Source organism: Balaenoptera ricei, chromosome 20, assembly GCF_028023285.1.
Source record: "Balaenoptera ricei isolate mBalRic1 chromosome 20, mBalRic1.hap2, whole genome shotgun sequence".
Classification (NCBI taxonomy): Eukaryota; Metazoa; Chordata; class Mammalia; order Artiodactyla; family Balaenopteridae; genus Balaenoptera; species Balaenoptera ricei.
Window position 1 is genome coordinate 41,142,103 of NC_082658.1, and position 24,456 is coordinate 41,166,558.

General features: G+C 37.5%; 1 protein-coding gene across 1 annotated transcript in view; it reads left to right on the forward strand.

The window, feature by feature from the left end:
* Positions 1–24,456, forward strand: part of APPBP2 (amyloid beta precursor protein binding protein 2) — a 67,436-nt gene that overhangs the window by 33,941 nt on the left and 9,039 nt on the right. The window contains exons 4-8 of the mRNA XM_059907621.1: positions 2,996–3,119; positions 18,037–18,205; positions 21,972–22,061; positions 23,610–23,677; positions 23,758–23,863. Of these exons, the coding sequence (XP_059763604.1) occupies positions 2,996–3,119; positions 18,037–18,205; positions 21,972–22,061; positions 23,610–23,677; positions 23,758–23,863 (557 nt within the window). The remainder of the gene's footprint in view (positions 1–2,995; positions 3,120–18,036; positions 18,206–21,971; positions 22,062–23,609; positions 23,678–23,757; positions 23,864–24,456) is intronic.

Below are 24,456 nucleotides of genomic sequence, written 5' to 3' on the forward strand. Positions count from 1 at the left end.
CCCAGAAGTGAAATTGCTAGATCATGTGGCAGTTCTATATTAAATTTTTTGAGCAACCGCCACACGGTTCTCCATAGTGGCTGTGCCAATTTACAGTCCCACCAGCAGTGCAGGAGGGTTCCCTTGTCTCCACACCCTCGGGAACACTCATTAATTGTTTTCTGGTGATGACAGCCATCCTGACAGGTGTGAGGTGGTATCTCATTGTGGTTTTGATTTGCATTTCCCTGATGATTAGTGATGTGGAGCATCTTTTCATGTATCTGTTGGCCATCTGTATGTCTTTTTTGGAAAAATGTCTATTCAGATCCTCTGCCCATTTTTTTATTTTATAAATTTATTATTTATTTTTGGCTGCGTTGGGTCTTGGTTGCTGCACGCAGGCTTTCTCTAGTTGCGGGGAGTGGGGGCTACTCTTTGTTGCGGTGCGCAGGCTGAAGGCGCGCGGACTTCAGTAGTTATGACACACAGGCTCAGTAGTTGTGGCTCACGGGCTTAGTTACTCCGCAACATGTGGGATCTTCCCGGACCAGGGCTTGAACCTGTGTGCCCTGCATTGGCAGGCAGATTGTTAACCACTGCGCCACCAGGGAAGCCCTACCTTTCATTTTTAACTTCTCACATTAATGTGTGTGTGTGTGCATGTTTTCTCTCTCTCTCTCTTTGGCACGTGCACATTTACTTTCTTTGCCAAGTTTTCATGATCATTTCCTTCAGTATTAGGAAAAAAGTTTTTTTTTGTAGTGGTCATAGAGGGTTTGCTTGGAGGAACTTAACATTCTTTTCTGAAAAGAACCCTCAGCATTTATCCTTTGGTAGTCCTGTGGAATATAAATTGCAACAAAGAATTGTGACTAAAGAATGTCTCTTAATAGAGTGTTTGTGACCTAGATGAATGTTAATATTGACATCCATTTAGTCCTAGGTGGTCATGTAAAAATCTATGTGGGAGATGTTTAGTATCAAGGAAGATGAAAGGCAGGAAAGCTAATGTTCATTGAGATCCTCTGTTGTCTCTTCACTTGTACCAGTCTGGCCACTGTAAGGAGCCAGATCGAACAAGTATCTTGGAGTTAGAACCGAGTCCTAACAGATTCAGTTATATTATTAGTCTTGATCCTAAAATTACCAAAACAGTGAAAAAACTTCATACCAGAAGTATACATGATGGAAACTGTTAAAAAATAACAGCTTTATTGAGATATAATTCACATACCATACAGTGCACCCATTTAAAGTATATAATTTAAAGGTCTTTAGTATATTCACAGCGTTCAGTCCCTGGTCAGGTAACTAAGATCCCACAAGCCGCATGGCGTGGCCAAAAGGAAAAAGAAAAAGAAGCTTGAGGAGGTGCCTCGCAGAGCTGGGATGCTGCTTGCCTGGTACAGGTGCCTCAGAGTTCTAAGAAGGGAGCTCGTGGGTCTAGAATCTCGACCTCTAGGAGGGACACCTGACTGGCTGGTACTGGTGTCTCTCTGATGGGGTGCTGTGAATCAGGTTCTGTAAGTGTTGGCAAACTGCAGCTGGAATTGGCTTACTGAGATGAATTGCCACTGCCAGAGTAAAGAAACATTACCCTGGGACACTGCTGTGAGCAGGGGCGTTGCTGGCAGAAACTGGAAGCTATCGGGGAGTGTCTCTTACTTTTCCAGTCTTACAGCCTTTCTCTCTAGTGCCTTCTTTGGTAGAGACTACTAGGGAGCGAGCTGGCAGAGGAGAAATGTGGTTATAGAGTCCTAGCCCAGCATCATAAAACAGTCTAGAAGGGTTGGTTTGAAGCTGAGAGATAATAGCCTAATAACCCAGCACAGTGCACAATATGTTGAGATAATGAGTAGGAGGTTGCTTCATATGAATATTATAATCTCATTATTCCAGTCATTCAGTGAGGACCCTAAAATGTCATATTTGGGGGGATAAAAAAGTGTTCTAAAGCACACTTCTCTCCGGTTAAAATATTTGTTTCATTTCATATAGCTTTAATTAAACATGAAACACCAGTCTGAGCAAAATATATTTTTTCTTGACCCAGATACTATTGACACTATTAAGATTAGTTGACACTATCAAAAAGTGATTAAACTATTAGGAGGGGGTCAAGAGGCTCTAAAAAGATGGACAGTATCCTAAGGAAATGATGCCCAGATGCCCCATGCATTACAACTGTTGGAGGACAGCAGTTTAATTTTTTGCTAAAAAAAATTTAAGATGAGCAAGCACTACTGTCTCTTTTATCTTTGTATCCTCTATGATGTGCTGTTATGCTAAGAAGATTAAGTTTATTCAGATGTCTTTATCCTCTTTGGGATTGGGTATGGAGAGATTGGAAAGTTACGTTTACCCTGCGTGATGAAAATGTTAGACAAATCACTAAATATAGTGGCTAATTAGCTGGAAAATGTCAACTCTTAGGCGATGAAGTACTTTTAGAGGGCTAAAACTCTTGACTCCTGGGACTTCCCTGGTGGCACAGCAGTTAAGAATCTGACTGCCAATGCAGGGGACACGGGTTTGATCCCTGGTCGGGGAAGATCCCACATGCCGCTGAGCAACTAAGCCCGTGCGCCACAGCTACTGAACCCACATGCCACAACTACTGAAGCCTGCGCACCTAGAGCCTGTGCTCCACAGCAAGAGAAGCCACCGCAACAAGAAGCCCGCACACCGCAACAAGAAGCCCGCGCACCGCAACGAAGAGTAGCGCCCGCTCGCCGCAACTAGAGAAAGCCCACGCGCAGCAGTGAAGACCCAATGCAGCCAAAAGTAAAAAACAAAACAAAAACTCTTGACTCCTTATTCAGGGTCTCAACTTCGATCTAATTTCCCTAGTTTGAAAGTTCCTTTTTTTTTTTAAATTTCACAATTAGTATCTTTGTTTCAGACTAAACAGAGGTTTTTTTCATTTTAGGTAATAATCATTGTAAGCATGTCATTTTAGCTTTCAAGTGATTTATTAAATTATCTAAAGTTTTTGGTTTTTCTTGTCCCTTAGGTGGCTTTCTTTCAGATGCAGGCTGGTACAGTGATGCTGAGAAAGTTTTCCTGTCTTGCCTTCAGTTGTGTACTCTACATGATGAGATGCTTCATTGGTTTCGTGCAGTAGAATGTTGTGTGAGGTAAGTTGGAACAGTCCTTTAATTACATGCTGTAATGGTATTAGTGACCTTTTTTTTTTTTTTTTTTTTTTTATTTTAGGCTGTGCTGGGTCTTTGTTGCTGCACGCAGGCTTTCTCTAGTGCAGTGAGCGGGGGCTACTCTTCGTTGCGGAGTGTGGGCTTCTCCTTGCGGCGGCTTCTCTTGTTGTGGAGCACGGGCTTCAGTAGTTGTGGCATGCGAGCTCAGTTGTGGCACACGGGTTTAGTTGCTCCGTGGCATGTGGGATCTTCCTGGACCAGGGATCGAACCCGTGTCCCCTGCATTGGCAGGCAGATTCTTGACCACTGTGCCCGGAGGGAAGTCCCTTCTTGGGTTTTTTTTTTGTGTGTGTGTGTGTTTTGTTTTGTTTTTACTGTGCTCCGTTTACATTTCTGGAATTGTACGTAACCTGATTAATATTTTACTTCTAAATAACCTTTTTTTTTTTTTTTTAAATCTTTATTATTTATTTGGCTGCATGGGGTCTTAGTTGCGGCACGCAGGAATCTTCGTTGCTGCTTCCGGGATCTTCGTTGAGGTGTGTGGTATCTTTAGTTGTGGCATGTGGGATCTTTTGTTTTTAGTTGCGGCATGTGGGATCTAGTTCCCTGACCAGGGATCGAACCTGGGCCCCCTGCATTGGGAGCGTGGAGTCTTAACCACTGGGCCACCAGCGAAGTCCCTAACCTTTCTTTTTTTTTGATGTGGACTATTTTTAAAGTCTTTATTGAATTTGTTACAGTATTGCTTCTGTTTTATGTTTTGGATTTTTGGCTGCGAGGCACCTGGGATCTTAGCTCCCTGACCAGGGATTGAACCCACACCCCTGCATTGGAAGGCGAAATCTTAACCACTGGACAGCCAGGGAAGTCCCCCTAACCTTTCTTTAAAATACATTTTTTAACAGATGTACTTAAATGAAAGGCAAACAAATCCAGAAGTAACTCTTTGATTTTACTGTCTTTATTTTTTTAATATATGTAACATTTAGTTTTAGCTATTTTCACGTAGGTTTTCTCTCTGTCCCCCCATTTGATTTGACATTTCTTAAAAAGAATTTTTTTATGAAACTAAAGGGAAATCGAAATAAAGTTTAAAAAATAACAGAATAATTCTTTGTCTTAAGTTAACTAGAATCTGGTCAGTTTACTGAATTTATAGTCTTCTATTTTTATTGAATAAGGGGTCATATTTTTTTTGTACCTTAAAGATAAGTTAATTAAATCTGCACCTCTTCAGAGCTAGAATACAGGTTCTCCTATATAAAACCATTGTTGATTTATGCTACCATTGACTAAAGCTCTCTCTGCTCAATCTTTTGAGGTTATTACCCCGTTTTATACAGGGCTTACCTGTGTTAGACAAACATTCAAATCCTGAAGTTAATTTTATAATGTGCAAACTTAATTATAAATAATATTTTAGAAGCTTAGGATAATTTCCCACAGATATTTATGATAAATTATAGTAACACTTGTGTGCAGAAACTATAAAAGGATTGGTATTGGGCCTGTAATTTGTAGTACTGATAATCTGTGTCATCTTTCCTCCCCACTTCTGCCTATCCTAGGAATAGAAAACTAGACTATCTTATAGGGATTTTAGGGGCTAGCTAAATGTTTCTTTGTGTATGAACTAGTTAATTTAGAACAGAAAACCCATTTTGTATGATTTCATTGTAGATTGCTCTTTCATTGCAAGCAGTCTTTTGACCAAAAGGTAAAACATTTTCTTCTTGTAAGTGCTTGCTTTTTATGCACAAAGTCAGAAGATTTATTCCATCCAGATAACTAACATTTCTCCTGTCTGATTTTAAGGCTCTTATATAAATGTTGCATTAATATAACCAAAAGATTTAGTTTTCTCACAGGACCAGGGCTCCTCTTCTTTTTCCTATTTTGTCATCTTTAGCATGTGGCTCACGTCATTATGTTTGCAAATGCTACGGGCAAGGAGAAGGGCAAAGGGCTCATGCCTGCTGAGTCTGCTTCCTTTTCCTTTCTTTTTTTTTTTTTTTTCAGTCAGAAAATATAGCTTTCCCAGAGGCCTAGCCTTATCTTCTTTACTTATTACCTCTCTTTGAAACTGGGAAACTGGGACACATTCTGCACATCCTCCAACCAGTATAAGGTGATCTGGAGAGCAAAACATTTTTAACTGTGCATTTTGCTGCCCCAAATGAACTCATGGGTCTACATTAAGGAAGGAGGAGAGGGGAATATTGGACAGATAACTGTCAATACTGTGAGTGTTCGGGCTGTTTTCAGAACAAGCACATGTGAATAGGAAAATACCTGTGCCAAGAAACAAAACTATTTATACCAGCTTACTGCCTGTATACCTAGACATCTTGTTCTTAAGAATTTTAAATTTCTTTTTTTTTTTTTTAAAGCAGGAGCTTGTTTTTATTTATTTATGTATGTATTTATTTATTTATTTTTGGCTGTGTTGGGTCTTTCGTTTCTGTGCGAGGGCTTCCTCTAGCTGCGGCAAGCGGGGGCCACTCTTCATCGCGGTGCACGGGCCTCTCACTGTCACGGCCTCTCGTTGCGGAGCACAGGCTCTAGATGCGCAGGCTCAGTAGTTGTGGCTCACGGGCGTAGTTGCTCCGTGGCATGTGGAATCTTCCCAGACCAGGGCTCGAACCCATGTCCCCTGCATTGGCAGGCAGATTCTCAACCACTGCACCACCAGGGAAGACAAGAATTTTAAATTTCAAATTAAAATTTGCTTCTACACAGCTTTGCTTGCTAAATTCTTGGCCATTACAGACGTAAAGATAATTTTTATTATTATAGTAGTATTTTTTGAAAAAAAATTATTCTTACTTAGCTTTTAATTGATTTGGGAGAGGATTATTTTGGAGAACAAATATTAATGAAATCCTTTAGCCAATCCCAGGAGCTTTGAGCCTAATGTAACAGTGTGTTTTTAACTTTAATAGCACAAAACCAGTTTCTAATCTGGGGCTGGCATGGAAGCAGTATAGAGCAAATGTCAGAGACTCTTCTTCTTAAACCTGGTACCATTTCTCAGTCTTTGTTTTATTCCTTGAAGACTCTGCCTAGTTTCGTTTACTTTACTTGCTTTCTATTTAATAGCTTTGTTTGTTCTGCTCATGTGCGTGTCTATTAGCAAACAAATTGAAAACATACAGAAAACTATGAAGAAGAAAATAAATATCTGTAACTCTGCTGCCTAGATATAACCACAATTATTATTTTGGTGTATTTTGGGGATTTTAAGTGAAAAATGGAACTTCCTGAACTGGAGGGAAAAGACTTGAATCTAGATTGAAAAAGAACCTTGAGCCCGAAGCAGGTGAATTTCTTGAAATCCAAGGATAAATAGGAGTTAGAAGCTAAGAGACAAGAGCAGTATCTCAATTACTGAGAAAATACTACACTTCACAAACTTTTAGGATAAAATTCAAATTTTTCAAATATGTAGATACCAAATATACCTCAGGTACTTTATCTGAGGAAAATAGTCAAGGAATATCTCTAACCAAATAAAAGTTCAATAGTAACAAATCTCAAGACAGGGGAAGATGGTGTAGAAACAGTGGTAAGCAGTGAATATTGTAATATGTAGTTAGACATAATGGAGTGGAAAGAATGAAGAACAAATTGTGAATTTGTAATATGTCTTATGTAAGGATTTTTTTTCAAACTGGAAATGAAAGGGAAATTTTAGAAATAACAAGACAAATTCTCAGTTACCGCATACTATTAAATGTAAGATAAGTTTGTTTGTGTTTTTTCCACCTGAAAATTGAAAAAAGAGTTGCCTTACAAAGTCCCTCATGTTATGTGATGTTCTTTCAAGTCTCTTGTTTTGAAAAACAAAGTACTGTTTGGGAAAGAAATGTTAGCCTGAAACTCAGCCAGTGCCAATACCAGGAAGCTCATAGAGGTCACCTGGCAGAAGTTTCTTTTTACAGAAGTAATGGAATTTAACATAATTTAACACAAAATTTAGAATTATTCTAGGGGTCATAACCTTATAGTTGTGTTAGATATCTTTATTAACTGGCTTCTTGAATATTACTTTGAAATGTGATGCATTAAGTGGTTTGGTTGTGGAGATTATGGGTGTCTACTTGTCTTAGGTGGAATGGGAAAGCCCAACTGTCTTAGTGCTTTGCAAATGGTTGCTGGTACCTTTGGATAACATTTCTAGGGACATGAAAGCAGACTCAAAAGTGCTGATTTTCAAGCAAGTGAAAATGTTTTACTCTGAAAAACTGTTAGATGACTAAGAAGTAGTTTGGTGATGATGAAGATAAATGTTTTAAGATGCATGTGAATAGTTTGGGTAACATTTCATAAATTATAAGAAGGAGAATTAATTTTTGAAAATTTAGTTTAGATTTTAAATATGTATTTATAACATAACATAAAGATGATTTAAATATTATAAATTTCAAAATGTTATCATATATATCCCTAAAACTTGATGTATTCAAGTTGGCAAAAAACCTTTTTGGATGGAAAATTGAGGCTCATGTTATTATGTTCAGGTTGCTTGCTGTTGGGCATATATTACATAATAGCCTATTTTAAAAATACACATTTAGGAAAATGTAGTAGTATAAGAAAGTATTACAAAGGTCTCATCTTGGTAAGGGGAATATGAATGCCTATCATTTAATGTTCAAACATTGTCAGTGCTAGGGAGCGGTATATAATAAATTGACTAATGGAAAAATACGATAGACATTCCAAATTAGAATAGTGGGAGTAGGGGTAAGGATGATTGGAAACTTGTCCAAGGTAGATAGATAAGCAAAGAGAATAGAAGAAATAACTAAGTATGATAACTGAAAAATGTGAAACAATTAAAACCAAATATAACTATGACCATGTAAATGCACTCAATTCCCCTATCTAGAGACAGCGACTGCCTAGAAGGTTAAAAAATGAAACCCAGGGACTTCCCTGGTGGTCCAGTGGTTAAGAATCTGCCTTCCAATGCAGGGGACGCGGGTTCCATCCCTGATCGGGGAACTAAGATCCCACATGCCGCGGGGCAGCTAAGCCCGCGTTCCTCAACTAGAGAGCCCATGTGCTGCAAACTACAGAGCCCACACGCTCTGGAGCCCACGCACTGCAAACGAAAGATCCCACATGCTGCAAGGCAGATCCCACAACTAAGACCCGACACAGCCAAAAATAAAAAAATAAAGCAATTCTTTAAAAAAATAAATAAATAAATAAATAAAAAATGAAACCCAGCTATATATTGTTAAAAGAAAATACCCCTAGACAATAATATTAACAATAAAAGCAGAATTCAGGATGAAAACCATTAGTTGATACAGAAGGGATATTGACAATAAAATGTACAATCCACAAAAAGGTCATAAACCCATGTATAGCAAATAAGATAGTAGCCCTCTACATAAACACAGCACCCTAAAAATACAAAGAATTTGATTAAAAAGATAATCAGTACAAAGTCAAGTACCTCCAGGATGGGTTAATTCAGAATTCATAGAGGTTATCAGGGAACTAGGTTTTTTCCATCTTCTGGCTCCTCTGTCCCCAGTGGTTGTAAGACTGCTGCTGTGGTTTGAGGTATCACGTGCAGATTCCACATTGTCCAGCAGAAGAAAGACCATATTTTATCTCTAATGACAAGGGAGCCTTTCTCAGAAACCACCTAGCTGACGTACCCTTGAGTCTCATTAACCAGAGCTAGGTCATTTGTTGACCTCTGAATCAATCAGTGGCAATCTGAATGGGATCACCATGTTAGGATTGGCTTAAACTAATCATGATTTACTTATGAGTCCTATGAGAAAGGGGTCAGTGCCTAACAAAATCAGGGTTCTGCCAACAAGCATGAGATGGGAAAAATGACTTGGTTAGGGAGCCAGCAGTATCTGCTACATCTCGCAGTGCTTTGCTTCCCCACTTAAAATTAAAACCACGCCAGACAGGTATTTCTTAGAAATACACAAGTTACCTAAACTGACCCAAGAAAAAAATTAAAATTCTGAACAAACCTATAACAAAGAGATTGAATCAGTAATCAAAAACCTTCCAAAAAAGAAAAGTCCAAGAGCAGAAGACTTCAGTAGTGAATTGTACCAAACATTAAAAGAAGTTAGGGACTTCCCTGGTGGTCCAGTGGTTAAGAATCTGCCTTCCAATGCAGGGGACACGGGTTCGATCCCTGGTCGAGGAACTAAGATCCCACGTGCTGTGGGGCAACTAAGCCTGAGCACAGCTAGAGAGAAGCCCATGTGCTGCAACAAAGAGCCCTTTTGCCACAACAAAAGATCCTGCCTCCACAATGAAGATTGTGCGTGCTGCAACTAAGACCTGATGCAGCCAAATAAATACATATTTTTTTAAAAAAATAAAAAGAATTAATACCAATTCTTCTCAAAGTCTTCAAAAAAATCAAGAGGAAGGAACACTTCCTAACTTACTCTATGAGGCCAGCATTAACCTATATCAAAACCAGAAAAAAGACATGAGAAGAAAAAAGAAAAGAAAATTACAGACTAATGTCTCCTATCAATATAAATGCAGAAAGTCTCAACAAAATACTAGCAAATCGGATGCAATAGAATATAGAAGGATTATGCACCATTACTAAGTGGGATTTATCCCAGGAACGCAGAGGTGATTCAACGTAAGAAAATTTATGCAGTACACCACATTAGTAGAGTGAAGGGTGAAAACCACAATCATCTCAATTGACACAAAAGACATTTGACAAAATCCAGCACCTTTTCATGATAGAAACATTCAGAAAACTAGGAATAGAGGAACCTTCCTTAATATGATAAAAGGCATTTATGAAAAACCCACAGCTAACATTATATTCAAATCTTCCTCCCTGAGATCAAGAACATGACAAGGATGCCTGCTTTCACTACTACTATTCATCTTTGTCCTGAAAGTTCTAGCCAAAACAATTAGACAAAAATAAAATAAAATAAAATGCATCCATGTTGGAAAGAAAGAAGTAAAACTATCTCTGTTCACAGGTGAATTGGAATTCACCAATATTAAAAACTTTTGTACATCAGAGGACATTATCAGGAAAGTGAAAAGACAGCCTATGAAATAGGAGAAATATTTGTAAATCATATATCAAGTAAGGGTCTACTATCCACAATATTTCAAGTACTACAATTCAACAACAACAATCAACACAATTAAAAAATGGGTAAGGGATTTGAATAGACATTTCTCCAAAGAAGATATATAAATGGCCAATAAGCAGCATTTGTCATTAGGGAAATGCAAATCAAAAACAATGAAATACCACTTCACATCTGCCAGTTTGGCTGTAATGTAAGAAAGAAAAGAAAAGAAAATGAAAGGGGGGGGGAAGGAAGGAAGGAAGGAGGAAAAAGAGAGAGGGAGGGAAGGGAGAGCAAAGAAGGAAGGGAGAGAAGGAAGAAACAAAATAAGTGTTAATAAGAATGTGGAGAAATTGGAATCCTCATGCATTGCTAATGGGAATGTAAAATGGAGCAGCTGCTATAGAATAGTTTGGTGGTTCCTTAAAAAGCTGAGCAAAAAAAATTACCATATGACCCAGCCGTTTCAGTCCTAGGTATATATATCACAAAGAATTGAAAACTGGGACACAAACAGATACCTGTGTGTTAGTGTTCATTGCAGAATATTTCACATTAGCCAAAAGGTGGAAATGACCCAAGTATCCATCGACAAAAGAACCCTTAAACAACGTGGGTTTGAACAGCGAGCGTCCACTTAATACACGGATTTTTTTTTTTTTCCAGTACATACATACTACAGTACTACACGGTCTACTCTTGGTTGAATCCACAGATACAAAGGGCTGACTGTAAAGTTATATGTGGATTTTTTTTTACTGCCCTGGAGGGTCAGTGTCCCTAACCCCCTCGCCACGTTGTTCAAGGGTCAACTGTATATACAGTGGAATATTATTCAGCCAGTTTTGATGTATGCTACAACATAGGTGAATTTTGAAAGTAATATTCTAAGTGAAATAAGACAGATATATAAAGACAAATACTGTATGATTTTACTTAAATACCTAGAATAGACAAATTGATAGAAACGAGAAATTAAAGGTTACCAGGAGCTGGGGGGTGTAAGGAGATAATGGGAAGCTATTGTATATTATAGTGTCTGTTTGGGGTGATGAAAAGTTATGGAAATGCATGGTGGTGATGATTGTAAACATGGTAAATATAATGAATACCACCAAGCTGTACATTTAAAAATGGTTAATATGGCAAATTTCATGTTATACATTTTACCACAATTTTTTAAAAAGCCCACCAGTCTTTTTTTTTTAATTACCCAACCCTCCCCTTTCAGTTTATCATTTATTTGTAAAATTCATAAGTAGTTCATAGGAAAATATGCTTGCATAAGCAGGAGAGAGATTTTTTCCTTTGGGTTTACTTTTAAGATTTTATTTTTGTCATGTCTATCTAATGAGGATCTAACTAGTCATCTTGCTCAATCTTATAGTAAATATATTTATAAACTAGTGACCTCTAGATTTGTATATTTTCCACTTCAAACAATGAATAACTTAACTAATTAAATAGTAATTGCTTTTTTAAATTTATTTTTAAAATTTATTTATTTATTTTTGGCTGTATTGGGTTTTCGTTGCTGCGCGCAGGCTTTCTCTAGTTGTGGCGAGCATGGGCTACTCTTCGTTGCAGTGTGCAGGCATCTCATTCAGGTGGCTTTTGTTTCAGAGCACGGGCTCTAGGCGTGCAGGCTTCAATAGTTGTGGCTCGTGGACTCCAGATTGCAGGTTCAGTAGCTTTGGCACATGGGCTTAGTTGCCCCATGGCATGTGGGATCTTCCCGGACCAGGGATCGAACCCATGTCCCCTGCATTGGCAGGTGAATTCTTAACCACTGCACCACCAGGGAAGTCCCATAGTAATTGCTTTTGATAATAGCTATTGATCAAGTAGCTATGATTTTACATTGTCATAAAAATAAAATACTGTGGGGTTAGAGGTATATGGGAAATCTCTATCTTCTCAGTTTTGCTGTGAATCTAAAACTGCTCTAGAAAATAAAATCTATCTTTAAATCTATTAAAATAAAATACTGTGCTTACATGGTAGTGCCACATTTGGAGAGCCTTGAGAACCTGCCTTTTTGTTAGGCTGGACGTTGAGGCAAAATTAGATCCTCAGTTGGACCAAAAGTTTTTTGGATCCTGCATCCTGCTCATTGTCAGCCCAGATGGACACACAGACCCTGAAGAGTCTCCATATGTTGAATTTGCCCTTTTGTTTCAATAGATCATCAGCGGAGACTGGAGAAAATATCAAGCTGTGCTTTTCTGGCATAAAACATGTAGTTTGCTACCCCCACCAATTAGTAAATAATTTCCAGAAACTAATTTTTAGGCAGAATACCTATAGTGAAGTTTGCTGGAAATGCAGTTCTTAGTATTGTAGAAATGATTGGTGACCACTGTTCTTTTCATTCTCTAAATTTAACTTTTTTCTCATTCAGCCATTTGGATAACTATCAAATCTGTATTTCTTATACCAATCCTTTTTTTCTCAAGGGTTTTTTTTCTGGACTTTTGTAATATCTTCTGTCCTGGTTGCCTTGCTTCCACTCTTGGCTTTACTGTAATCCATTCTCCACACTGCAACCAGAGCAATCTTTCTAGAGTTGCACTGTTCAGTATGGTAGCCATTAACCACATGTGACTATTTAAATTAACATTATGGGACTTCCCTGGTGGCGCAGTGGTTAACAATATGCTGCCAGTGCAGGGGGCACCGGTTTGAGCCCCAGTCCAGGAAGATCCCACATGCCACGGAGAAACTAAGCCCATGCGCCACAACTGCTGAGCCCATGTGCCACAGCTACTGAAGCCCACGTACCTAGAGCCCGTGCTCCACAACAAGAGAAGCCACTGCAATGAGAAGCCCGTGCACCGCAACAAAGAGTAGACCCCGCTTGCCACAATTAAAGAAAGCCCGCACACAGCAACAAAGACACAATGCAACCAAAAATAAATAAATAAATTTTAAAAATTAAAAAAAAATTAATTAACATTAAAAATTTAAAGTCAGTCCTCAGTCACACTAGGCAGATTTCAGATACTCAGTAGCCGCTTGTGGCTACCAAATTGAGCAGAGCAGGTATAGAACATTTCAGAAAGTTCTATTAGATAGTGTTGTTCTACAGCATAAATCAAGTAATCTCACTTTTGCAACCCAAATGACTTACCATGGCCAGTAAGACCCTATAAAAATCTTTCTTTTCTCTACTTTCTCATCTCTCTTTATATAATCTGTTATTCAAAATACTCCAGACGGGCTTCCCTGGTGGCGTAATGGTTGGGAGTCCGCCTGCCAATGCAGGGGACACGGGTTCCATCCCTGACCCGGGGGGATCCCACATGCCGCGGAGCAGCTAAGCCCATGAGCCACAGCTACTGAGGCCCATGTGCCTGGAGCCCGTGCTCTGCAGCAGGAGAGGCCACCGCGGTGAGAGGCCTGTGTACCGCAACGGAGAGTGGCCCCCGCTCGCTGCAACTGGAGAAAGCCCGTGCACAGCAACGAAGACCCAACACAGCCAAAAATTTAAATAAATAAATAAATAAATTTATTTTAAAAGAAATACTCCAGACACATTGGCCTTATTACTGTTCTTTGATTATGCCAGATTTTTTTTCCCTTTCTCAGGGCTTTTGCACTCATTATTCCTTCTTTTTGGAACATGCTTCCCCCAGATCTGCACATGATTGCTTCTTCATCATTAAGTGTCAACTCAAATGTTACCTCCGCAAGAGAATTCTTCCCTGTCTACCCTAAGCCCTTCCTTTAAGAAGGCTTTGACCATATCACCCTATTTTTATCATCTTCATAGCATTTATCTTTGTCTTAATTGGTGTGTGTCTGCCTAATAAACTTTTCCCCACTAGAATGAAGCTTTTTTTTTCTTCCAGCTTTATTGAGATATAATTGACATATAGCACTGTGTAAGTTTAAGGTGTACAACAAAATGATTTGACTTAGATACATTGTGAAATGATTATCACAAGTTTAGTGAGCATCTATCATTTCATACAGATAAAAAATTAAAGAAATAGAAAAAAATTTTTTCCTTGTGATGAAAATTCTTAAGATTTACTCTTAACAACTTTCATATATAACATACAGTAGTGTTAATTTATCATGTTATAAATTATATCCCTAGTACTTATTTATCTTATAACTGGAAGTTTGTACTTTTTGTCTGCCTTCGTCCAATTCCCCCTCCCCCCACCTCTTACCTTTGTTAATCACAAATCTGATCTCTTTTTCCATGAGTTTGTTTTTGATGTATAATTGACCTACAACACTATGTTAGTTCCTGTTACACAACATAGTGATTCGATATTTCTATACAACCTAAATTATCACCAGATAAGTCTAGTTATGATGTGTCACCATACAAAGATATTACAGTTATTGACTGTATTCCCTGTACTGCACATTTCATACCTGTGACTCATTTATTTTGCAGCTGGAAGTTTGTACCTCTTAATCTCCCTCACCTATTTCTTTCCCTACCCCCTTCCCCTCTGGTAACCACCTGTTCATTCTCTTTGTCTGTAACTCTGTTTCTGTTTTGTTATGTTCATTTGTTTTGTTTTTTAGATTCCACCTATAAGTGAAGTCATACAGTGTTTGTCTTTCTCTGTCTGACTTATTTCACTTAGCATAATACCCTCTGGTTCCATCCATGTTGTCATAGATGGCAAGGTTTCATTCTTTTTTATGGCCAATATTCCACTGTGTGTATATACCACATCTTCTTTATCCATTATCTATTGATGGGCACTTAGGTAGCTTCCATGTTTTGGCTGTCGTAAATAATGCCGCAATGAGCATAGGGGTGCATATATCTTTTCTAATTAGTGTTTTTGTTTTCTTTGGGTAAATACCCAGGATCTTTGCCCATTTTTTAATCGGGTTGTTTGTTTTGTTGATGTTGAGTTGTATGGGTTCTTTGTATATTTTGGATATTAACCCCTTACCAGATATATTGTTTGCAAGTATCCTCTCCCATTCAGTAGGTGGCCTTTTTGGGTTTTTGATAGTTTTCCTTGCTGTGCAAAAGCTTTGTAGTTTGATGTGGTCCCATTTGTCTACTCTTGATTTTGTTTCCCTTGCCTGAGGAGATATATCCAAAAAAAAAAATTACTAAGACTGATGTCAGAGAGCTTACTACCTATGTTTTCTTCTAGAAGTTTTATGGTTTCAGGACTTAACACTTAAGCCTTTAATCCATTTTGAATTTATTTTTTATGGTATAAGCAAGTAGTCCAGTTTGATTCTTTTGCATGTAGCTGTCCAGTTTTCTCAACACCATTTATTGAAGAGGCTGTCTTTCCCCCATTGTATAGTGCCTCCGTTATTAGAATGAAGCTTCTTATGGTCATGGATTCTTTCTCTCCTGTTTGCCACTATATCCCTTGCACCTAGAGAAATAGAAATGACTGGCACATATAGGTGTTCAGTCAATACTTGACTATGAGAGTCTCTGAAAACTTTATCATCTGAAGTACATATTTCTTTTTACTATAATCTTTTACTAGATTTCACTTTTTTTTTCATAGTGACAGGAATCATTGCAGACTGCTTGGTCATTAGATCAGCAATTTGACTGTCAAGTGATATTGCCTCTTTATTCTGTATGAGTGTACTTACTTTAGCATGAAAAGTTGCCTGTATACAAAACATTTTTTCTACTTTTATATTTCTGCTTTAAAATATAAATCTAATCAACTCACCATTCTAGAGTTGCCTGATAATTATATATATTTCTTCTTTAAGTTGAAATTTTGTAATATGAAAGATACTCCATTCAGATTTTTTTGGGCCGCACTGGGTCTTCGTTGTGGTGTGTAGATTCTTCTTCATTGCGGCGTGCGGGCTTCTCTGGTTGTGGCGCGTGGGCTCAGTAGTTGTGGTGCGCAGGCTCTCTGGTTGTGGCGCTCGGGGTCCAGAGCGCTCGGGCTCAGTAGTTGTGGCGTGCGGGCTTAGTTACCCTGCGGCATGTGGGATCTTAGTTCCCCGACCAGGGATTGAACCCAGGTCCCCTGCATTGGAAGTCTGATTCTTAATCACTGGGCCACCAGGGAAGTCCCCAGAACTTTTTATTAACTTCAATACTGTATTGTTTTATGTGAGGGTTTTAGTCTTTTCTAAAAGCAGATAACTGTATTGTGAGTGTTGGGAGGATACACAGTGGCATTGTGTAATATCTGCCACCTTATTGAATAGTACTGATAATTTAAAATTACTCTCTTTTAGAATAGACTGGTGGCTGCCAAGGGGGGAGGGGAGTGGGAGAGGAATGGATTGGGAGTTTGGGATTAGCAGATGCAAACTGGTATATATAGAATGGATAAACAACAGGTCTTACTGTCTAGCACAGGGAACTATATTCAGTATCCTGTGATTAAACCATAATGGAAAAGAATATGAAAAAGAATGTATATATATATATGTATAACAGAGTCACTTTGCTGTACAGCAGTAATTAACACAACATTGTAAATCAGCTGGACTTCAATTTTTAAAAAAGTAAATTAAAAGTACTCTCTTTTTTCTCACTGTACAACGGAATGATAGACATCAGAAGACTGTTAGAGTGTTTCTCATCTTGGGTCATTGATCTGTTAATATTTTTGGAATAGATATAAAAATTAGATTTTAAGTATCTGGGTTTTATTTAATACTCCTGAAGAATGCTTCCTAACCTCTTCATACTTGGTTTTCTTTTTTTAATACTTGGTTTTCTTTTAAATTACGTTTATATTTTGTTCCCTCTCAGGGCTGAACATTTTCAGAAAATTGTCATGATATATGGACATAATGTTCAGCATAATATATGGACATAATGTTTTAGCCAACATTATAATAGATACATAAATATATGTCCAGTCCTCACTGTGTTCTCCTGTCTTGTATGGTCTGTACAGAGGTATAGTCTGTTGCTATCTTGACCTCATTCTGACCTAAAGCATTTTACTACTCTTACATATCACTAGATAGCATGGTTTTGGGGCTTCCCTGGTGGTCCAGTGGGTAAGATTCTACGCTCCCAGTTCGGGGGGTCTGGGTTCGATCCCTAGTTGGGGAACTAGATCCCACATGCATGCTGTAACTATGAGTTCGCATGGCACAACTAAGAGTCCACATGCCGCAACTAAAGATCCCACGTGCCACAACTAAGACCCAGTGCAGCCTAAATAAATAAATATTAAAAAAACAACAACAACAAACTAGATAGCATGGTTTTACAGATACTTTGTGTAAAGAATTCTGTATTTTTCCACCATAGAGGATAAAGGTTATAAAAGAAAGAACTGGCAGTACCACTATTTTCAGTGAACTTAGCTTACTGCAAAGATAAGTAAAAACAACTTTTATGAAGCAACATAAAATGAGTGGTAACTGATCAAGGGTTGCACAAATATCCTAAAAAAAAGAATGGAAAGTAATGGTAGGTAATAGAATTTCATGTTGATTTTTATTGTCTTCATTGTTTTCCAAATTTTTTATAATGAAACTGCATTACTTTGGGATTTGGAACAAAAAGAATTAAGTGATAGATGTAGCACATGGTAAGTGCACAAATACACAAAATATTTAGAGAAGATAAGGAATCAAAGTTGGATGAGATAACCATAGGTAGCTTTCTGGAACGAGCATATACTTTCTTCTGTGCATTAGTCGGTCCCAGCTTCAGCCGGACGATTGTTTTCCAGTGCTGCCTCATTTCTTCTGTCTCGCGACCTTAACTCATTTGGGTGCTACATAGTGATCAGTAAGAGGTTATCAGTTCTACCATGCTGGAAATAGCTATCAGAAATAGAGTAATGTTATTTGTGCTTCTGCAGATTGCTTCATGTGCGAAATGGAAACTGCAAATATCATTTGGGTGAAGAAACATTTAAGTTAGCTCAGACATACATGGATAAACTCTCAAAACATGGCCAGCAAGCAAACAGAGCTGCGCTCTATGGAGAACTGTGTGCACTCCTGTTTGCAAAAAGTCACTATGATGAGGTGAGTGTTTTGAAGAACATTTCACTGTGACCAGTAAGTATCTATAAAACAAAAGATAAATCATATAATGTCATATTTGTTTTAATAGATCTCATTTTGACATATTAGGTTTACTTAAAGCAATATACATTTGTAATGGAATATTTTAAATTAGGCAAAAGGATTATTCTGTGAGATGAATTTTAAACATACATATACAGTTTAGAGCCTGTTTTTGTGTTTGTTTTTAATTTGACCAAATGTATCTCTGCCTAAATTATTTTGAGGGCATGCTCTGTTAAATGAACCTTTAATAGGTGCTTTTTTATTGGATGTGTAGCTCTGGGTGAACTCTCATAACTTGAAGGCATTCGTTTCAGTGGGAACCTAGATTTTATTTATACTTTATTGCATTGTTTTGCTTCTGTTTCTGCATTATGAGAAGGATAGCCTCATTCTTGGCTTTATACTGTTAAATTAAGGCTTTGGTGCTGATGAATACATAGTTGAGAAGTGAGCTGTGTAAGCGTAACTCCTTTATTTATGGAAGAATATCATAGTTACTTTATGCTCTCAGATAGCTGTCATTTAGCTTTCATATTTTAAAATTATCCCTATCTCAATTTTTACCCTGTAATATAAATACATGTATGTTCCATATTTAAAGGAACGTCACCATTAGAAGTGAAACTGGAGAATTCTAGAATAATTGTGAAGTGATGTTTATAATCCCAGTGCTAGGATCATCCTGCTTTTAATATCTAAGAGGTATCATCAAGGAATGCATTTGTTGAATCATATGGTGAGAGTATAAGTTTTTTAAGGAACTGCCAAACTGTCTGTACCAGTATACATTCCCACCAGCAATGAATGCGAGCTCCTGTTGCTCCATATCCTTGCTAGCATTTGGTGTTGTCAGTGTTTAAGATTTTCGCCATTCTAATAGGCATGCCTCATTGTTTGCATTAACTATTTTTGAAAGCTTAACAATTCATTATAAGATGAGTAAGTTCTGAGGATCTAACGTACAGTGTGGTGACTGTAGTTAATACTGTATTGTGTATTTGAAACTTGCTAAAAGTAGGTCTTAAGTGTGCTCATCACACACAAAAAAGGCAACAGTGTGAGGTGATGGCTGTGTTAATTAGATTGTGACAGTCATTTCACAGTGTATATGTATATCAAGTCATCATGAACACCTTAAATATATACAGTTTTTATTTGTCAGTTATATGTCAATAAAGTTGGGGGGAAATTTTTTTAAGTCATTAAGTGTACGTGTTAAAATCTAAAATCCTTATCAACATGCCTGCATTTTCTCAGGAGGTTTATGTAAGTTCTTCCGGTTATTTTTAATGCTGAATTCCTATGTCTGCTGAACTCGTTCTGTTGATGGATTATTTTGCCGCCCCTTTTATGCAGACTATTCCATAGCTTATTGACCCAGATATAGAATTTGGCCCCTTTCTATGATTTTCACATACCAAAAACAAAGAACCCCATTCACAGAGGGCCTTTGTGTGGATAGCCTTTACTAGAAATGAGAATGAAGTAAACAGCAACAGTTCAAGTATTAGAAATGCCTACCTTAAAAGTTCTTCTGGGAATTCCCTGGTGGTCCAGTGGTTAGGACTCAGTGCTTTCATTGCCGGGGCCCCAGGTTCAGTCCCTGATTGGGGAGCTAAGATCCCGCAAGCCGCATGGTACGCCCAAAAGAAAAAGAAAAATTCTTCAGGTGCCCCACCATCTGTTTATCTCTCTGCATATGTCCTCCTCATCTCGGCCATCTCTGTTTCCTCTCTCGTTGTTTCTTGTCATCCTCGTTTTTCACACTGCCCTGCATCCTTCTTTCTGTTCTATAAAGTGAGTCATATCTTGCCATTTTCTACTCATGTACCCAGCTCCAGACCCACCTTAATATGTCCAGACTCACCGATGTATTCAGTGGAAGAAAAGTACCTTTTATTCACCAGTTTCCACTTTCTTTCTTTTTTTTTTTTAATATTTATTTTTATTTATTTACTTATTTTGGCTGCATTGCGTCTTCATTGCGGCACTCAGGATCCTTGTTGCGGCATGTTTAGTTGTGGCATGCGGGCTCATAGTTGCGGCATGCGGACTCTTAGTTGCCTCATGTGGGATCTAGTTCCCCATCCAGGGATTGAACCCAGGGCCCCTGCATTGGGAGGGCAGAGTCTTACCCACTGGACCACCAGGGAAGTCCCACCAGTTTCTACTTTCTTTACTAGGCAGTTACTATTTAATTGACAGTTATTTTCTTTCTGAACATTTGAACTGGGGTGTCATACTGTGTCTTATTCATGATCTTTGCAACTCGCACATTCATGAGGAATATTTAAGTCTATAGATGTTTCTTGGATAATCTTGATAGTTTATAAATTTGTCATTGTATCTACAGAAAAGTACACAAATCTTGAGGATATATCAATAGTTTGATGAAGTATCACCATATTCTGTTATTAGTCCATGTAGGCTAGGTTATGCTAAGGTAATATCAACCTCCAAACAGCACTGACTTGGAATAATAAAAGTTTATTTCTTGCTCATGCTACATCCTGTCTTGGGATCTCTGTGGCTCTGCTTAACATCACATCTGTACTTTGTTCAAAACCCTGTGTTGTGGAGCAGCTTCTATCTAGAACATTATCAGCCTTGAGCAGAGGCAGAAACATTATGGGGAAGGGATTACTGGTTCTTAGAGCTTTCTCCCAGAAATGCCACGTTTCACCTCTGCTTATATTTTAGTTAATATTTTGGCTAAAGGAACTCACATAACCATTCTCATCTTTAATGTGGTAGGGAAGTTTATCTTTCCCCGAGGAGGGGCAGTAAATATTTTAAAAGCAGTATTACAACTTACCACAGATTTTACATTCTTATTCTGGAACAAAATCAGCTTATTTAGTATCTTACAAACAAATCAGGTTTTTTGGCCTAAATCGCGTATATTTCCTTTTTGCATCAAAATTGCTTCTGAATAGCTACATCTTTTAGGTGGAATGGAAGAGATGGAAGCTTACAGAGGAAAACAAATGTTTACTTTCTAATATTTTCAATTTGTTTTCCCCACATTTTTTGTGACCCCTTCATAATATTATTTTGTTTCTTTGAAGCAGTTCTTACTATCTAAAGTAATTTATTTTGCTTTTTTTCCCCACTAAGCACTAGGAGACGAAGGACATTTTCTGTTGTGCTCCCCAATAGATACCTATGTGCCAGCACATTGCCTAGTACTTAATCTCTCTGCACCTCGTTTTCCTATAATAATAGTACATATATCAAAGGGGTGTTGTGTCAGTTACATGTGTTAGTGCACATAAAGTGCTTAGAACAATAATTGGCACAAAGTAAGCACTCAACTAAACAAGCAATTAAGATACAAAATAATAAGTGTTACAGTAGGGGAAGGAAAGTACAGGAAACCTAGTCTAGGGCTGAAACCTGAAGGACAACTTAGGTGGTTTAAGGGGTTGGAGGGAGGAGGGGAATGTATTTTAAGGCAGAGGGGACGGTATGTGCAAAGGCTTCTGGGCCACAAAGAACGTGCCTCTGATTTCCTGAATATGTGTCACATATCCAAAGAAAAATGTAACAAACTTACACTTTCAAGAAGACTCAGCCTCTGAGAGAAAATTTTAAGTGTAAATATTTTGTATGTGTTCTTATTCAAGTACTTGCAAGCTTGCAGGAAAAATTCATAATCATTTCATTAAATATTGTCAATTTGATATATCACAGGTTTTGCTCTTCTGTAAATATTTTTTAGGCATACAAATGGTGCATTGAGGCAATGAAAGAAATCACAACAGGCTTACCAGTCAAAGTCGTGGTGGATGTTTTAAGACAAGCTTCTAAGGTGAATATAATGTTGAAATTATTAAATGGATTATAGGATTTAGTAAACTTTAAATTTGTGTAAATTAACCTACTATTTAACAAATTAGGTATTGCATACTCATGGATAACAAAGTCTATTTTCTAAGTTTCTCTGCTCAGTTTTAGAAATTTGGCTTCTTTCTTAAACCTTTACAGCAACCTGAATTCCTTATGTCATGGTTGTTTGGGCTTTCGTCACTTTTCTCCTAAAAGATAGACTGGTAATAAATCTTTTAGTCACAGTATTGGCAGTGTCACAGTGTGATAGCTTTTTTTTTCTTGACTGGGTAGGCAATACTTACTTGATTTTTCCTCTAGTTTCTTCTTACTCTGTTAAAAAAAATGCATTAAGTCTTTGAAGCCATTTAGTAATATTTAAAAATTGCTGCTTTGGTACACTGAGGCTTTGAAGCATTGATGTACTTTTCAGATATACTCTTTCTACCCAGAGGTTTTTTAGTTTTGAATATTCCATTTTGGTTGGTTTTACTTATGGAAATTTCAATTAGAAGAATTATTCTAAAATTATAGATTTAGAAGAGTTGAAGATTTCTGCGAAATTTATGAAATAAGTCATTTTAGAGCAAGTAAACAGTATAAATATTCAGGTTTTTATTAGAGCTAGAAGAGACATTAATATGTTTTTAATTAATTTAAAACATTGAATATACATTTAATATAAAGACAGCTTAATATATATGCAAGATTTACATTTCTGTATGCAAATAATATTTACAGTTAAAGACTACTGGCTTTCTCATGAATCAAAATATTTTAAGAAGCAATAGAAATACTTGGAATTCTGTGCATTTAAAAGTTATTAGGGCTTCCCTGGTGGCACAGTGGTTGTGAGTCTGCCTGCCAATGCAGGGCACACGGGTTCGAGCCCTGGTCTGGGAAGATCCCACATGCTGCGGAGCGGCTGGGCCCATGGGCCACAATTACTGAGCCTGCGCGGCTGGAGCCTGTGCTCCACAGCAAGAGAGGCCGCGATAATGAGAGGCCCACGCACCGCGATGAAGAGTGGCCCCCGCTTGCCGCAACTAGAGAAAGCCCTCGCACAGAAACGAAGACCCAACACAGCCATAAATAAAATAAATAAATAACTATTTTTTTTAAAAAAAGTTATTAGATGGAAAACTACAAAATAGTTGTAAGCCACTGTAGAACGGGGATATAAATAAGTACCTTAGAAAATAGTACGGTGAACCCTCCCCGCCTCTGTTTTAATAATATGTAAGGATGGGAGTATACCAGCTCTTTAAGGTGACTTTGTTATAACAGGTTTGTTCTGGGTATGACTATCAAAATTTTAAGTTTTGTAATTTCCCAGGATATGTACAGATCTGTTTATAATGGAATTTTCAAATACTTGGAAGGAAAGAAATTACAAATAGAACCATTCTATTTATGTTTGAAGATGCTTTTTTCAACCATTATAGTTTGACTATATCAATATATAAGCCATACGTGTTTCAACACACTAACTGTTTCAGAGTTATTTAACAATTTTTCACTTTATCTTTAGGCTTGTGTTGTAAAACGTGAATTTAAGAAGGCAGAACAGTTAATTAAGCATGCAGTGTATTTGGCACGGTAGGTGATTGTTATTAAAAATACCATTTCAAATTGTTTATTTCTACTTTATATCCTAATAGTTTTGTATCTTTTTATAGGGATCATTTTGGATCCAAACACCCAAAATATTCTGATACACTGCTAGATTATGGGTTCTACTTACTCAATGTAGATAATATCTGTCAGTCTGTTGCAATTTATCAGGTATGTTAATAGTTACACTTTTTTTCTTTCAACGTAAATTGACTTGCTGACCTGTAATTTGTGATGTATAAACCACTATCTAAAAATAACTCTTTCTGAGCCCTTCCTCATATATGGTACTCCATTATTTTACTAAATAATACCTAGAAGGCTTAAAACTTTATGTTTTAGGAATTAAAGAGAATCATCCAGGAAAAAAGTTCAGGGGTTGTGGGTCAGTATTTAAGAGTAGTTTTCCATTTTTCATTTACCGAGATGATGGCTTGTCTTTGTTGTTGATTTAGCACAAATCATTATAGCTGCCTTTGCAGTAGCAAGGAGGCTTGATAGCAATTATTTTAGGCCTTATCTCAGTCAGTCTCAGGAAAGTGATGTGTTATGCCATCGCTCTGGACAAGGTATCCTTGATTTTATAGTTTACTTCTGAAGAGGACATAGAGAAAAACACTAATATAATTCCTAAGACCTGTGAATGATTTTTATTATTAAGCCATTGCCTTTTAAGTCAGACTTACTCTTTAGAAAATCAGGCTGCAGGTGAATTTTATGTTCTGTTGTGATTTAAATACAGCAGGACTTTTTTCAAAACTGAT